The sequence below is a fragment of the Pezoporus occidentalis genome, unplaced genomic scaffold (genome assembly GCF_034315485.1).
Source record: "Pezoporus occidentalis ecotype Australia unplaced genomic scaffold, CSIRO_AGI_Poc_V1 ctg73, whole genome shotgun sequence".
In the NCBI taxonomy this organism is placed as follows: Eukaryota; Metazoa; Chordata; class Aves; order Psittaciformes; family Psittacidae; genus Pezoporus; species Pezoporus occidentalis.
The window spans coordinates 2,534,513-2,552,659 of NW_026916082.1; the positions used below are offsets into that span (position 1 = coordinate 2,534,513).

The 18,147-nt window shown below is 39.5% G+C and overlaps 1 protein-coding gene across 1 annotated transcript in view; it reads left to right on the forward strand.

The window, feature by feature from the left end:
* Positions 1 to 18,147, forward strand: part of SORCS3 (sortilin related VPS10 domain containing receptor 3) — a 301,150-nt gene that overhangs the window by 186,108 nt on the left and 96,895 nt on the right. Inside the window, exon 5 of the mRNA XM_062601930.1 lies at positions 3,340 to 3,413. Within this exon, the coding sequence (XP_062457914.1) occupies positions 3,340 to 3,413 (74 nt within the window). The remainder of the gene's footprint in view (positions 1 to 3,339; positions 3,414 to 18,147) is intronic.

Below are 18,147 nucleotides of genomic sequence, written 5' to 3' on the forward strand. Positions count from 1 at the left end.
AGAAGTCTTTGTACATTATTGCAGTTATCAAGCAGAACTACAATCGGATTAGCACTGTTTTGCAAGATGTTGCGAGCATGAATGGTACAGCCTTTTTTTAGTGTTAGGCCTAAGCAGGTTCTGAGCATAGGCAGATTGTCCCCAGTGCTCAGTACCCATTCTCAAAGACTGCACCTGTACTGCTGAACTGATGTGACCCCAAAACCAGGGGTGAAAGCAGAGATGCTCTTGGATCCTGCTGGTGCGACTGGACTTATACTTTTAAGTGTAATAATTTAGATGCTTCTTCAGGCCTGAGAGCACATTAAAAGTTAGACTTACTTGACACGCAGTGCTGACCCCTTCACTTTCCTGAATCCCATCTGCCCTGTGGCACTGTCTCATGCCAGTCTGCAGGCAAGCAGATTATAGAGTCATTCCTAGTAAAAAACCCTGTTGCATGCTGCAAGGGTACATAAACATCATTCACCTGGGCTCAGTAGGGAATTTGAACATTATGTGTTTGTTCTCAGAAGCACCTTAGCTTTTAGGAGGCTCCTCGTACCTGTCTGCTCAAATAGCTGCAGAGGTTGCTGGGATTGACTGAGTGCTGTGACTGTGTTACTGAGGTGCCTCTGTGGTAGATGTGGGATTCTGAGTTCATGTTAAAATATGGATTTTGTCACCCTTGCCTCGAGCCAGGTTTTGGATTTTGCTCCTTAGTCTAGTCCTCTGCATACGACTCTAGCACCATCAAGGCACAAGACCAGCCCATACAAACATAAAGACCCATAATGGTCTTAATTTTTCATTTATTAGAGTAGGTCAGATAACATAAGGAGGTTGCAGAAAAGGCATACTCTCACAGTACACCCTCATGGTACACTAAGTCCATCCCTCTTGAACCAATGTGTTAGAATGCTATGGTAGGAGAAAATGCCAGAGATTACTCATCTCTAAAGAGCCAGAGGAGGGCTTTAAAAAGGGAAGATCTTGGCACCAAACAAACCTCATTTCTTTCCATTGCTTAGTATTCAGCCTTAGGCCAAAATAATTTCCATTGAAATCTGCTGTACTTGCTGCTAAATTTGTTATCTCTTCTAAAGGAGATGAGCAGAAAGTGTATATATATATATATATATATATATTCAATTTTAATGCATATTAGAAAATGCTTTTTTGTATATTTTATTTAGTAATTCAACATTAACATTTGCATCTGTAAATAATACTAGAAAAGTGAACTGGTCCAGAGAGACCTTTCAGGAATTGTTTTGTTATACAGCTTTAAGACTCAATCATCTGGTTAAAATTCAAAGTGAATGCCTAGAATAAGTAGGTGAATAAATAAATAAATGTTCTTGAAATGAATAATATCCTCCTTATCTCTTTATCCAAAATCACCTAAAGGTTACAAGTTCAATTTAATCCTTCTACCATCAGTCAGTCTAAGCTTTATTTTGTATCTACAGATAATTCCTTTTTGGTCAAAGGATTCTATATTATTTTAAACTATCACTGTGGTTGTCTGACTAACAAAGCAGAGGAAGCCCAGGTAATGTGGGCTTTTAGTACAGTATCTTACCTTATCTAGCGACAGTGCCAATTACAGCCAAATCAGAAATTCAGATCATGTCTGATCTCTCGTAGAACATGGGGCACAGAATATTTCCTAATATTTCTTACCACAGGCCCATCAATGTTGTTTGGAATTAAGTCTACATAACTGGAGCCCATTTTGACAGGAACATTGGAGGATATCTGCCTCCAACTCTTTTCCCCTCATGTGCCTTATTCAGCTTGAGCTGTCATTGGCAGAAACTGGGCTTCCCATGGCACAAATGCAAAGGACTGAGTCTTTTGTCTTTACATGTACCAGTTGCATTAGATAATTGATGAGGTCTGAATTTCAGTTTTTGTTTCCTTTTGCTAGCTATACAGTGGTTTGGTTGTGTAGTTGAGTACAAACATGGTAAGAATTAATTGGCTGCCTCAGGCTTTGGACACTGCTCAAACAGCCCTTTCCAATCACCTCTGTAAATTGTTCTGTGGTCCAGCTCTGATGTGGCGGTGGAAGCTCTGTGGTCAAATATACTGCCCATTCAGAAAACTTTAATATTCAGTGTGAGCACATATAGTCTATCTTCCCAGTTACAGTTAGCCATCCATCATAAATGCGCCATAATACACATCGCTAGGTTGTGAACCCTTCTAATCTGAACATGGACTTGCCGCTGACTTGTAAATCCAGTTACTCAAAATCAAATCAAATGCAGAACCTTTTCTCAAATGATATCATTTTCCCATTAAGGACCTAAATTTGGATATTACAAACATTTAACTTTTCCAGCTCTGTTATCTACCTCCTTAGGCTGCAATCAAACCTTGTTTTATTAAGCCAGAATTTATTTCAGATTAAATTTATTTGAAATCCTGTTCCAAACACTGCCTGCTATTTATTCCTCTGTGCTCTAATTGTAAAACAGGGTTGTTATTTCTCAAAGTTGTTGTGTTTTTTTTTCTGAAGAACCGTACTTTCTCAGAGTTGAAGAAAAGGAGCTTAAATATGCTTTGATTATGAGGGAGTAGATTGTGGGTAGTAAACTAATTATATGGAGAATGGGGAGAACGGTGTTTCTGGCATTAAGCAGAGTTTGCATGAAGTAAACCTATGTCCGAGACTTAGTGTGGAGTTGCATGGAACAGCTGTGCCATTTGTTAGCCAGAAGGACTCAAAATTATGATAATATTGCAAATTTGGCTTTCGAGAAGAGCTACTTCACTATCTTTAATGTTTAACAAATGAGCAGATTAATTTCTAACTTATCTCAAAATTTAGAACTTGTTCTGAACTTAAAAGACATAAATTACGAGCAATTTCCTTTTCTTTCCCACACAGAAGAGAGAAGTAATAAACACCATAAAATGACCTTGAGTATGGAGCCACTACCTATCACATCATAGTCAACTGATCTTATTTGTCCCTGATTCTGTTTAATGTTAGGTATTTACATGTCATCAATCACCTGCTTCCTGTTGGGCTGAAAAAGCCAGGGGGACTGCCAGCTTTGTCATATGGTAGCCAAAGTGAACGTGTTGCCAGCTGAGATCAGGAAGCACAAAAGTGCTTGAAAAGGTTTGGAAGAGCCAACCTGCTTTTGAGTCACAAGAGCTCAGTCTGAGTTGAATATGAGGGGAGGAGATTGCCTTATTAGCCTTTCCTGGCAACAAGGCTGATCGATAATTATGCTGGACAATCCATTTTTGTCCTTTAATCTGAGCCGATTTGGATATTTTATTTAGCAGCAGTCCTTCCTCTTCTTCCTCAAAGCTTAAACTTTCTCTCTCTCTCTTTTTCAGCTGTACAGCTCCATGGACTTTGGAAGAAAATGGCAGCTAATGCATGAGCGGGTCACTCCAAACAGGTTTTACTGGTGAGTGGTGCCCTCAGGCTTTGTTTGTTTTGAGCAGATCACAGAGGCAAGAAGGGCATCTAGCTTAAAGGGATTGGTTGCTTTACCTGAACATTAAGTTAATTAAGAACAGTAAGACTAACCTTGCTTTTGGTCATCATCAATATTACATGCTTCACAGTATATATATGGCGGTGCTATAGTGTCCATATTTGTACATCTTTCTTGTCTGGTAACAGTGGTGTCTTGTACAGATTACTACAAGTCATTTGATAAGTGCAAAACTTCTGTTTCTTTGTAAAACCTACTTACAGTAAGACAGAGAAACCACCCAATGCTTCAGTGGCAGAGTTATGATCATAAGGCCTCCTACTTTTAGACCCTTCTGAGAGCTACTTTAGCCTACAAGTCTGCAGAGCTGGAAGCTCTTGACCAGTCTCCTTATGCAACTGCTGGGGGAAAGGGTGATTCAGGCTCTGCTTTGAATCACTCTCTGAGGAGCCAGTGCCTTTCTACTGACTGGAGCCCAGAATCTACAAACAGTTTGCTAAAAATCTGCTTTGTGACTATCTTCCTTTCCGTTTCCCAAGTGTCAGCTTCCAAAATTGGAAAAAGATGATTAAACAAATTTGGCTCCTGTCTCCAGGCTCCTCTATTGCAGATGTGGCTTTCCCAAACTTCTGTCCTCCATGAAGGCCCAAGAATTGACTTCAGTGCAGAAGAGAAAACCCAGCAATATTCTTCTGTAGTTAAGTTGAGGATTGGGGCTTGAATCAGATTCTTAATGCTGTACTTTTTACATTCTGATGATGGTGTGTGCATAGAAGGGCTGCTTGGCAGAATCTGTGAATAGTTAAAAGAAGTGCCTGGTATTTAAGGCCAAAAATGGTCATAATATTAAAGAAAAGAGACTCTTACTTTGAACAGTAAAAATAAGAAAGACTTGGACGACTTTAAGAATTGACTGGTAATTGCAGAGCATGGTGTGTATATCTTAGAGTGAAATTATCATAGAATTTTTTTCACACCATTAAAAGTATCTGACACTCAGGCCCAAAATATCTATAGATTGTACCTGCAATACTTCCACACCTTGCAATGGAGACAGGTACCTCATGGGGTTTTCAAATTGCCTAGGTCCTTCAGCAAATTTCTTTAAACACTTTTACACTCCCACATTTCAAACATGGCTTTTTGACATCAAGGAAGATTTCCCTTAGTGTACCTATGGATTTTGGACAGTATAAGAAGTTTTTTGAACATAGAGAAAAGGAAATTGTAGGGTCCTGCAAAATGTATCAAAGATCTAGAATCTTTTCTGACCACGTTACTATTTCACATTTCCATAGTGAAAGAAAGGAGGTTATGTTCTTATGGCAGGTGGTTGATTGACCCAACTATCCTAAATCCTTTGATTTTGTGCAGGGTGCACATGAAAAAGCTGAGTGTAGCTCCTCTTCAGGTGCAACTTTCTGAGGGGTAGAATAGGTGCTCCTATGGATAATTGTATCTTACACTTCAAATAGTAAGCTTAGGGGAGAGGCTTTCTTAGAAAATGAGTGGAACAAAGCAGAAAATCTTTCTAAAGGAGAGGCTGTGTTGTGGTTTATTTTCCCCTTTCATATAATAATGGTTAATGTGTCAATTTTAGTACAATTTTGCTTAGGGGAGAGGCTTTCTTAGAAAATAAATTGGAATGAAGCAGAAAAGCTTTCTAAAGGAGAGGCTGTGCTGTGGTTTATTTTCTACATTCATATAGTAATGGTTAATATGTCTGTTTTATGTGTCTTAGAAAATGTAGAAGTCTTCTTTAGTTAAGACTCGTATGGCATAGACCTAGGAATCTTTATTCCACTGAGAAATATTGTCCCACTGACAATGAATTTTCCAAGAGAATGAATTAGTTTTTTCTCAGAGTGAGAAAGATTTGAACCAATTTGTGATGCAGGGGTCAGAGGTGTTGAAATCCTGGAATGTGATAACTCTCCTTAGCTGATTTCTTCCTTTTTTCTTTCTTTCTTTTTAAAGCTGCAGACTGTGATGGCTTACAAGCTCTGGCTTGTCAGATGTATACAGGAAAAGAAATGCAAGGAGAATACTAGCTTCAGGAATTTGGTGATTCTTTTTATTAGGCTATGAAAGAGGGAGAAAGTAGATAGAGCTGTAAGTTTCTAAGGGACATGAGCCACTATTCTGAGGAGTTCACCAGCCTATCAAATCCTGCATTACTAAACCTCTTAATTAAATCTTCCAGGTAAGGTTAAATTATAATGATAGGAAGACGCTAAAATCAGAGACCAAGCTGCTTGTTTGTGCTTCTCTGCATTGTTTATTAGTAGGGGCTCAGGTAAGCATCCTTCATCAAATGGGACAGTCTTCATCTGATCTGAATGCAGCTGACTTTATCTGAGGCAGACTTTCGCAAACGTTTTTGCCTTCAAAGCATGACTTTCATCTCTCAGGCTGCCATGAATGGGTTTGTGAAGTCTGTAGACTTCACCTGGTTCATGGGATCAGGCAGCATGACAGGAAGAGGTCTTACTTTTCTCTGGGAGACCTTTCCAAGTAATTATACATTCCCTGAGAGAGCTCAGATACAGACATTTGAAGGCCAGGAGAAAATTACGGTTGTATCAGACCTCATGAGGCTGGAATGTGAACTTTCACTCAGCAGAGTAAGGAAGACCTCTCTGTTCATCATGGGCACGCAGGTCAGTCTGCGTTTTGCTGTAGCTCTGGCAGGTGGTGTCCATGATGGCTCCCCAGTGGTCAAAAATGAAGTCCTAAGCTCCAGGACTGATCTGTGGCTTTGATTCTTGGATCTTGCCTTCAACTTCTTTCCTTAGTCCCAGATCTTTGTGCTAATCACTGGGTTACAGTTTTGTGCTCTCATCCTGTATGGATGTCACTGTCCTCCAGTTTATGGGATATTTCTCATCAGTTCCTGCAACCAGCTCAAAGTCTGTGCGTGAGCTGAGACTCTCTTCTGGGCCACTTACAAATATAAAACCTGGGATTTGAGATCTCTACTTCTGTAGTAGTGATTCATTTTTTAGCTACACCCACTGATGGCATTGGCAGAGCTTGAACAGAATGTGTTACTTGATGTGAGTACAGGCATCCAAATTTGGCTCCCACGTGCCTTGGCCTCAGAGATTTTAATAACTTAGGATCCTGTAGGGATGGAAATAGGAACTTACGCTAATGTGATACAGAAATTCCCAGATCACTCATCACTCTGAAATTACTAAAGATAACTGGAACCAGCATGGGTGCAAAGTTTGTTAAAGACCTACTCAGTGTCCTTTTCTTTCAAAACATTTCCGCAGCTCTCTCTGGGCTGTATTTTTTCACTTTAACTTAGACACCTGTGCTGTCATGTGGAGGGATATAAAAAATACAGTCCATATTTTGTACTGTAGGAATGTAGCAGTTTCCTCAGGCTGCTCTTTGCTGGGGGACTCATTCATGTTTCACTGGGGGATACAAAGTGGTGCCTGTGGGACCATTTTCCATTTTTGTTTTGCCTGGTACACCTAGACATTTACCCTTTTCTCTCTTATTTATATATTTTTAAACACGTTCTCTGGGACTTTGGGTGATTCTGTGAAAGCCTGGGAGCGGGAATGTGGGGAAAACAAATTTGTGTGGAAGAGAGGGAGAAATCTTCACATCATTTCTTGTGGCTATGGGGAAATTTTGAGCTCTGAAGTCAGTGCCCAGGATGAGCCTAGTCGGTAAAAGACACTCAAATATGCACTAGTGATGAAAGTTGGGGAAAAGCACCAACAAGGCAAGAGTGGAGAGACAGCAGGAGGAGGAAAATAGGACACGGCTTCAAGGAGCAGTGTTTGTATCTGCAAATAGGAAAAATGTGATGTAGTATAACAAGCAGTTCTCGAATACACTGCTGATTCCCTCACTGAACCTTATGTTTTGTCTTTCTGTGTTAACCGACCAGATTTATGGTTGTTTTGGTATCCATGAATGCAAGCCACAATCATTTTGATCTCCATGGATTAAAAACCTGGAGAGGGGAACAGGCTGTGCTTTCAGTGAAAGGGGCTGGGCATCCATTTAGGGTATGCTTTGGAGTTACGGAGTTTGTGTCACGGTTGTTTGGGGCATAAGCCAGCAAGTTTTGCCTCTTGAAGGCAAGGTTCTCAGTCCTTTTTATCATGATTTTGGATGGGAACAGTGATAAAATTTAGCCAGTGTATTTTTGTTTGTTTGCAGCTTGAATTTCATGAAGAGTATAGGGAAGACTGGTTTGGATATTTGAGAGTAATGTAGCAGAAGATGAGGGATTTATCTCAGTGTTTCAAAAGGTTATGATCTGGGTTTGTATCTGCAGATGGGCAGAGGTTTGTGTCTCTTTTTATTACCTTAGTCCTGATAATTTTAATTCCACTGCCAATTTGGACTGTTTCAGCAGCAGTTCCAGAAGTGACCTTTGGATACAGCTAAGGTTACCTTTATGTGTCTACTTTGCCAGCAGTGAAATGGTTAGTCAAATATGTGCCGGTCTCTCCTGTAAATCCCACTAATCATTGACAGATGGTGTCATTGCACAGTACTGGGGAAACCTCTCCCAATTTTTTGCAGCCAAGTTTAGTGTTAAGAAAACATAGTCTTGTAAATGTCAAATTGACTATTAAGTAATCCTGAATTAGAGTTTTTTTTCAGAATTAAAACTATATTATAGATGGAGCTGTGGATAAAAAGAAAAATTCCAGTTTGGCAGCTGTAGGATAACACCACCTATAGCTTTATTGAGGCATATACCCAGTGGCTGTTCCTGTAGATCTCACATGAAGAACTGAACAGGGACCTATTACTGTAGGCTCCTGTGGGCTAATGACTCATTTGCCTCTATTAAGGGATTTGCTTCCCATTCTCTATCAGTGGGAACAACTGGAAAAGGTTTTTCTTCCAGAGGGTAATGCTAATATATATCTGGAATGTCTTAAGCTACCACGACCATGAACTCTATGTACTAGGCCAAAGACCTAGTATGACCTCTAGCCTCAAGCTCTGTAATAGGAGTTGAGGAGACATGAGACCTTCTTAAAAGTTCTCAGAATAAATTGAAAGGTTTCCTCGCAAGGTCACATTAGTTAATTAAAGATCCCAATACCATGGTGACAATAAAACCCATTTTATTTTCCTTTTCACTTAAAAGATGGGCATGTGGAGGAACTGTGAGGTTAGGGATTTTATTTTCTTTTTGTGTGCCTACAATTAATGCAGTTAGCACTATAGATATTTAATGTTTCCAGACATTAGGTAGTAGTTGACTAGCTTGTTATTATACAGTAACTCAATGGCAGAGAGAGAAATGGAAGCTGGATACGGAGTTGGATACTGTTTATTGGCTGAAATAGCATTTATTTTTGTTGAAAAAGTTTGAAGTCAATAAAGATATTTCAGAATTGAAGGCAACATTATCAAAATGTTTCTCTCAAAAAATGAAACAAAAGAAAGACCTGAAATGTTTGACATTTTTTGCATGTTTTAAAAAGTGATTTTTTAATTTGATTAGAATTTCCTTTTGCAGTATATGATCTTTTAAAATTAAAGTAGGGAAAAAGTGCAGTCTGACACAAAGTGCCTGGATAAAGGCAACATAAAGACACCCTGGCCCCTATTCACATCCTGATCTTTTGTGATTTAGAGCAGATATTAGTCCCTAATATCCAAGTTAGATGTTCAGTATGCTTATAATATACATGTTCATCACTGTGATAGTGTGAATCATATGAATGATATGATATGAGTGATCACCGAAGTTTGAGAAATGTTTGTAAGTTTATATTTTGCTTTTGTCCATATTTTTTCCTAAGCTTAATCCTATCCTGTTTTTCGACTACAGTTTGCTAAGTGTTCTTTCAGGGAGGCTGTGATAGATTTCATGGATATGTAAGAGTATAAACAGCCAAATGACCCCAAGAACAGCAAAATCCTTCACTTTCAGTTTCTGGGAAACTCTGCAGGACTGTTTTGTGGAAGACAAATAGACCCCATGTGATCTCTTTGTGCCTACGGTTAGTGTACTGTTCAGACTACCATTTCCATTTCTGAGCACAGTCCATTTTTATTTTAAACTAATTTGTGACAGATTGATGCAAATAGCTGGATGTGGGAAACCATCTTTGGAGAAGGTGGAGAAAAAGCCCTAGTACATTACTGGAGGAGTATTACAGAACATTTTCTCATTTACCTGAGACTAAGAGCAATGATATTTGGGTTTCTGGTGTATATTTACACTTCATGTAATGACATCATTTTACAAAGGAGATTAGATATAACTAGTCTCTTGTACTGTGAATGTAAACCCTAAATTGTAGCTGATGCATTAGACAAACTCCTACAGAGTGTTCTTTGCCTGACTTTGCTATTGTGTTATGCTTCTCTCCTTACTGCCTGCTTTCATAGGAAAAGAAGCATTTGACTTTTTCACAAAGTCCTGTGAGTGCCATGCAATCAGCCTCCCTGGGATCAAAGATGTTTTAGCAAGGAAAACTAAAGTAACATACTGGCTACAAGGATTGTGTGTGGATATAAATGGAAATAATTTAAAATACTTTAAATTCTCCTTTAAAACCCATTAACTACATAATAAATGAACCGCAAGAGCCACATGATAACAAGCTCACAATACATATACAGCCACTGAAATTCTGGCTGCGATGACAGCAGTTCTTTCAACATGTGGTGTATATGCTCTGAAAGGGCAATTTTGGAATAAGTTGCTTTTGAGGAACTTTTCTATCTAACCTCCTTTTGTTAAAGAAACACAGTATATCTTTCAGAAGGAAGGATTACCCCTTCCCCACTAATGTAACTGTCCTTACACATACACTAGCTGGCTTTTAGAATTTGTGATTTGTTGTGATTTTAGTACAATTTGTGCTGTTTAGCTGTATTTCTGACTTTAATGTACTGTGTCTGGCAGTGATTTTTTTTATTATTTTTTTTTCAAGACTGGAAAAGTAAAGGCTGAAATATTTCTGTTCATTGCTTTTATATTTAATGCTTATATCACATATTATACTGCGGTTAGGGCTTCTAGCCATAAAAAAGCCTTTTGCTTTGGTCTCTCATCTGTGAGCTTTATTATGTCCCAGAGGGCAGTCTCATCTCTTATTTCTTCCATTGCTATTCTTGGATCCTTAACTTTGTAGTCCCCCCACTCTCTTCTGACAAAGTGTCTGATAATGGAGCAGACCAGATAAACCACTAGTAAGAAACGTCTAAAGAGGAATTTGCTCAGTGTTTCTACCACGTAAGATTGATCCCTGGACTGGATCCAAATGCCATACCTGTCTGGACAGTGGATGATGGAAGGATCTGTTTCCTTCTTATGCAACAGGCTACGAGGTAAAATGTCCAGACTTCATTGCTGTGTTTCATATGCTGGTGTTGAAAGCTTAAATGCTGTACTGCAGACTCATGTGACCTGACTAGGTTGAGTTCATCCTGTTTCTCCCTGATGAATGTGAACTTTAGCACTAATTAATTTCTGCCTGTCTGTAACAGTCCCAGAGTAATTCTTTGTCATAATTTGTAGGAAGCAGTGATGAAAGCCAGCCCTCTAATTATTATATTGAATAATGCATCTCTCTGAGGCATATGGGGATCTCCCATACTGTCATAGCTTGGCAAAGCTAATCAAAAACTAGGCTGCCAGGCTGCCAGTAGTATCATATTTTGTGCTTTTTGGCTAGCAAAGAATATACTCCCACTTTTGTGTGGGATCTGGCTTAGGTTTTGGCCTTTGTTCTATACCACAGTAATCTCTCTGCTTCTGCACAGATGGGTGAATTTTCAGTGTGGGAGAGAACTCCTCTTGTTTTAAGATGACTGAACAAGAAACCCTTGGTAGTTGTTTTAAAAATCACCACTGTCCTGAGAAGTTTAGGAATGATCTTTTTATATATTCTGATTATGAACATAATATTCCAACCATTTCAGTCAGTGGCAAAGCACCTGCTGGCATCAGGGAGCGAGCATCTTTCCTGGACCCAGCCTCACTTCTGCCCCAGACCTCATCCCTAATGGCCTACTTGGATTTCAAGAGATGTAGGGGGTCTTACAGCTCTTGTTTTTGAGGCTGGAAGCATTCTTGCAATGGAGAAAATTGCAATCTAATGGAGAATTTATCCTCAGCAAGTACATCAGTGATATCAGGGATCATTTCTGCTCGAAACTAGATTTTCTGTCATGCATCAAAGCTGTTCAGGTAGATTTTCTCAAGAAGAATCAGGAAGGACCCAGGTAAATTCCACTTAATTTCTCTGAATTGACTTCAGCCTCTGAACCTTTGGAAGTTTTGGTGCCATCAAGTTGAAGAAAAACAGTTGTTTTATTTAACAGAAGGAGCTGAACTCATGCTGTGCAGAAAGAACAGTCTTATCATGGTAAAGCAGACAAGATGTTTCTGCATTCATTTAAACATGAGCCATTTGTGTCTCAATACCATCCATTAAAGATAAGGAGGTCCCTCTTTATGCCTTCTGCCTGTTGGAAATTAACAAACTCTCTTAAAACGACAATTCATCAGCAGTTATATGAGGCAGAATTCATTCTCGGCAAGAGAAGAAATTGAAACACCCATCCTTTCGTTCCCTGGCATTCCCCTGAGCCTCCTCTGTAAAATGAGATGAGTTTAATTCTGCTATTGTTAAGCATAGCAAGCATGAAGCTACATCAGAATGTAAGAGCGGGAAGGAGTATCTTATTAGCTGCACTACAGGTTCTTTTAAATAATGTTGATTCAGTAACTTGTCTCTTGCTGCTCATATACAGAACAAGGGCGAGAAGCCAGTGAGTGAGGCTGTTTCACTTGCATATTTGTAGTAAGCTAATTGGAATAGCAGTGGTTATCATAGCTCTGTAATTGTCTCACAGATAATTGTCCTCCACTGGGCAGAAGGCGATAAAATAGGATGTAGACACTAAACAGATTTCCATGTTCAGTGAAATATCAGAAGTTCTGTGGCTGAGAAAGAAACATACTGACCTGTGACTGCCAGCATGGGCTTAGGAAACAATAAGTAATACCTGTAGACTTCAGAGCTGGAGTCAGTAGATCTGGGTTGTCTCCCATAGGAGAAAATCCACTTTTTATTGGAAGAAAAGTAAATAAAAATAAACCAAAAACCCTGCCAGTTTTTTGGCTGAAGGGTGCAGAAACATTCTTAGGTTTTGCTCACAATACTTTTGCTTCTCAGGTTTTGATTTTAAGGGCAATTTGTAATAGTGACTCCCTGAAGCCATTTCTGGATCTACTGTAGTTTCTCCAGAATTGTTTTTGATTTTGTTTCTTCTTTTTTCTTTCTACAAATCATTAGATGTGAATAGTGCATTGACAGTTTAGAATTTGCCTTGAGGCTAGAAAACAGTGGAGTATTACTTTTCATTTAGCCTTGTACTTTTCTTTCCTTTTATTGCTCATCTGTAACAACAGATTAAGAGCTCAACAAAGAGAAACTCTCTGATTACCTACCGCTTGACCATACATCTTTACTTCTTGACGTGTGAGTAGCACAAACTCCCGCTGCAGCATTCTGCCCTGACCATTGCAACTTGAAAAGGGTAATGCTTTGAGGATGGGGATGCTTTGGGACTTTTCCATTGTGAACAGCTGGGAGTGTGTCTAGTCATAGCTTTCTTGTCTCTCTATTGTTTGTGCATAAATCTAACTTGGAAGAAAACCCACAAAAGCTCCCTGGTTTCTCTGATCTCCCCTGCTACAGTGTCATTCTTCCACTGGTAATGGAGAGACTCACAAGTGGCTGTGGCCATTTTGTTCATATCCTCTCCATTCTGTCTGTGAGGATGCTTCTGGTTTGAATGTAATCCTATCTTGTCATGAGACACATGGTGATCTGCAGACCTCCTGTCACTGTTGCTTTTACCCGTCACAGCCACGCAGACTTGCTGTTCCTACAGACAGAGCCTCTCTTTGCATATCTGTCTTCTGCCAAAATCCTTTTTGTTTCCTGCCTCTTTGTCTTTTCCTCTTGTGGATGTTGGGACAAATGAGCATCTTGCTCTCAGTACCTAATTCAATGTGATATTTTGGGGGCAAGGAGGCATGTTAATACATTTATGTTTGCTGGTCCAGAACAGAGTAGTTTATTCTCCTCTGTCTTTCTTCTCCTTCCCCTTCTTCTTTGTTCCCTTCTCTCTTGTCTTTTTCTGGCTGATGGTTAAAGGTCAAAGAATGAAATAAGCTATTTGTTCTCTTCAGCATCTATAATTCAAAGAAACAACTGTCACAAAAGGTTTGTGACATAAAACTAGTTTTTCACCGTGCCTTTCTCCAAAATGCATAAACTGAGCAACAAATTTATTTCCAGAATGTTAGATGTTATCCTAGGGTGATTCTTCACAATATCCTGCAACAGGGAATGTGGATACTTATTCTTCCTTAATTAATACAATGTACAATGCTCATAGGCATATGGGGCTCATCAGCATATCCTAATCGTTTTGCCTGTGCCAAGCTGCATCCTGGCATTCTCTCTTTGGACAATTTAAGTTTTATTTTTATTCATCTACTGCTGCATGCATTTATGAAGTGATGCTTTCACTCTGAAGCTTTTCAGAGGCCCTGTATTCTGCCTCTCTGTTAACAGCTGAATCACAGCATTGGTGTTTCAGGCATGTCATATATGCAGTCAGAAAATGTTGTTACACTTGGGGGCAATTAAATACACAGTGAACTGAGGATTCTTATTTTCGTGTAAAACATTGCTTGAATGGGTCATGTTTAAGATACTTTTGCTAGGAGACAAACTTAGAGGAATATTATGTGTCTTCTAAACATTCCCTTCAGAAGGGGAAGAGTAACTCCAGTGAAGTTCTTGCTTCACTGGAGCAACAGTGAAGAGCTGATGGCTTATTTGAGCATGTACTTTGCTTTTCTGAAGTGGTCAGAAACAGGGCTGATTCACGTTTCCTGAAAAACCAAAGCAATAATCTATAGCAACTCCCCATCTACATGACTTTCAAAAGATGGTAACCAAGCACTGGGCAAACATTAATTAACTGGGCTTCATAATATAGTAGGCATTAAACTAATTTTAAACCAATGCAGGGAAAGGATGAAAGTCACTCAGGATGTCAATGATCAGTCTTGGAAGAAAAGCAAAAACTCTGTGCTTGAGCTTCATAGATCTGAGCAAAACATAGCTGGCTAGAAAATGTCATTTGCCTGATTTATTTTTTCCAAAAAGCTGAAACAAACCCTCCCAACACCACCCCCATACCACCAGACCCCACAAACTGTTCTACTCACAGGTTTTCCATTGGGAAACAATTTATTTTCCAATGAAAGCTTTTCAGTTAAATATAATGAATATTTATCTGGAGTAGATTCCACCTCCCCAATAATTTGGCTTAGATTTACCACCAAAATGATTTTTGTACACTAATTTCTGCACTAATTTCATGTTTCTACTTATATTTTATTCCTCTCCTATTATAAAAAAAAAGCTGATGGGGGTTGGTATGGGAAGAAAAGGATGAGAAAGGAGACAAAGCTACCTAAAAATGTATGATTTTTTAGTATTCCCTAAAATATACTTTTATTCTTCTTTTCTCAAAGGACTTAAATTTAGAATATTAAAATTAAAAATAAAGGAGTGTCCTGCAAAAAGTGTCTCTTCCTTCAGAAGGCAAAACAGAATCCCTTCTGTTGGAATGTTTCGAATTTGTCCGCCATAAAGTTTGCAGACCTCTAACCCAGGTGAATCTCTTCTCACCTCTCTAGAATTGCTTTCCTTAAATTATCACTGTTTGTCTTAGATAATGTGGGACAGAGAGCTGATGGTATATTGTGCACTAAAGCTTTGAGATGTCTTCAAGACAGTAATATCTTAACTTGATGAGCTGACACTTCATTACTTCCACCATATCCTGATGCAGGTGCTGCTAGGACTTGGCTTCTTATTCAATCAGCACAAGCCCTCAGGGCTGTTTTTATACAGCCCAGATCAGCTGTAGCCTGATGAGTCAGGAGTAGCAGACTGCATGCGAGTGGGTTATTTAGTCTGTAAGTTAGTGGCAGGACTGTAAGTGCACCTGGGAGCACATCGGCTATGAGTGCTGGCTTGGCGCATCTGACAGATCTGCTCCCTGCATGAGTCTCAGTCCCCAGGAGAAGTAATTCCAGGTACTGCTGGGAAATTAAGATGCCACCTCCAGCACATACCGTGCTGCTGGCCCTTTCAAACCTTGACAGGGCTGTGAATAAAGATCTTCACCTTTCTGCCCACATGCTTTTTTGAGTTTATGTCACAAAAGTTTGGTTATGATTATTGGGATTTATAGTATAGGTTGGGGAAGAAATGCCAAAGCACTTTAAAGAACTGACCTATTAACTGGATGAGAACTAGACAGAATTATTTGTACTTTCTTAGTTTTTGGTGTTAGCATAGGGGGGAAAGAAAAAACATGGATAAACAGCAGCTTTGTTCTGTTGATAAATATACTTTAAAGGTATTCTCTGGCTCAGTGGCATTTCTTTCCCAGTGCTGTTAATTTCTGTGATACAAAGAGTCACCTTCTATGAAGAAGAAAAAATACTTTGGTATGCAGCAGAGCCTGCTGTCTTGTGTGGATTCTGTAGTGACTGGTGACAAGGTTGAGCCTAAATGTCAGATTTTCCTTCAAGGAGATAATTGATTTGGACCTTTTTCCTCTTCCTGGCCTGCTGTAATCACAACAAAAACTGTGTGTAGAAACTTTATAGTTCTGGGGTCTATTATCCACTGAGATTACAGGTAATTTACAGGTTTAGACATTCAGCAGATAGTGGGGATGAGATGCAGGTAGGCAGATACATGCATGCACATATAGAAACACATGCAGATGCTGTTTCCATAGAGATAACAGGCAGAGCACTTCCTTAAAATTCACTGGGACCTTTTTAAAAAGGATTGGCTTTGCTGAAAAGAAATTAGCTGAGAATAAACTCTTGGCAATTTTTTTTCCCCTTATCTTGCAAGCTAAGTCTCTCAACAGTTACTTTTGCTGATGTCCAGAATTGTAGCATCACGGAAATTAGCACTGGAAAAGACATAGAAAGCTCCAGAGACCTGGCTAAGACACTTTCTTACAGTATCTTCCTGCCCAGCTTTTTTTCCAAGCTTCATTTGAAATATGCTGTGCAACAAGGTTTTGTCCATAACTCTTCAGAGACCTCATCATGTCCTATGCCATGCAGCAGCTTCTCCCCCTGTTCAGCCACAGAGGATAATACTGTATTTATGTGTTTAATAAATACTTTCTTTCCCCCAACAGTTCAACATTCGTATCTGTTCTTAATGAGGGTAGTTTATGTTGTGTTGTCTGCCTGGGGTGTATGAGGCTTGTGTGCACATTGGCTGTTACGGACACAGAGTTAATGCTTGATGGAGCCAGTTTTAGACTTGACTGCAGTAAATAACAGATGAATACACAGAATCCCCTTGACCATCTGAATCTAGCTGCAGTTATTGATATCTGGACAAAAGTGATGCCATACCAGATGGAGAAAGTAGCCTGTTGGCTGTTGGTCCATGTTGGAAAGGTTATGTATGATATAGCAGTGGTGCTATATAAAAAAATACAGATTATTTGAGCAGCAATTGTATGGATCACTTTCTGCTCCCAGCTGCCCATATAGACCTAGACTTTTTGTTGCTTGGACGAATTTAGTTCCATGCATTGCTTGCCTGGCACCACAAAGAAGTGCTTATTCACTGCTGGAACAGGATACAATTAAAATTACAGCAGACTAATTGGCAACATCCACTAATTTGACTGCAGTTGCCTGCGGCAAGAGGATGTGGTTTTCCCCCTTTACATATTATTGCACAATAAATGTGCCTTGTTCCTTCCCATCTCTAACCCTTGTCTACTGCACAACATCCTGCTAAGTAGTCTCCATCTGTTTCCTCTGTCTCTACATAAGCAGTGACAATTGCCTTCAGTCTGACATCCAAACCTGCAAAAATGAGTTTCCAAGTTGGCATCTTGGGAAAGTCTCAATCTGTTGTAACAGTTTTGATTTTGTTTTCAAAGCCAAAGCTGAGGAATGCCGTCTTGACTGACCAGAAGTAGTCACACCCCTGGTAAAAAGCTCAATCCAGCAGATACCAGACCAAGTTTGAAAGACTGATTCCTCATTTTTACCTTGTTTTAAATCCTTAACAGAAATGTTGCTCACATCCACTCCCATCAGCTAATGGGTCCAGGAGAAGGAAGAATAGAGCTTCTCTTATTCTCTATAGATGGTTTAGGGAGCAAAAATGAACAGCAGGCAGTCTGAATTGCTCAGCGGTTTTGATCTAAGATGCTGGAGTAGCTAAATCTCAGTGCTGCCTTTTGTCATTAAATACCTGATGTCTGGAAAATGGGTAGAAACAAAAAATGCAGAAATGTTTTCTTCCATGGAAAGGTAGTAGAGTTGGTAGAAAAGAGTGAGCTGAGGTGTGTACTAGGCGAGTAATCCAGAGAGTCTGTGAATTTCTTTTTTCCTTTCTTTGCATATGCTAGTTTTTTTATTTTCAGCTGGAAACATTGCAGGAATAACTACTTACAATACAGAATCCTGTGTTTTCCTTGCCCTTCTCGCTTGCTCTCCCTCCTGCTCAGAGATGAAATATTAGCAGAGGGGTCTAGTAAATGTGCATCCACACGTGCTTTTCCTTCAAGATGGAGATAAGGATCTTGCCAGGATCCTGTCCATCCTTCAGCTTTCAAG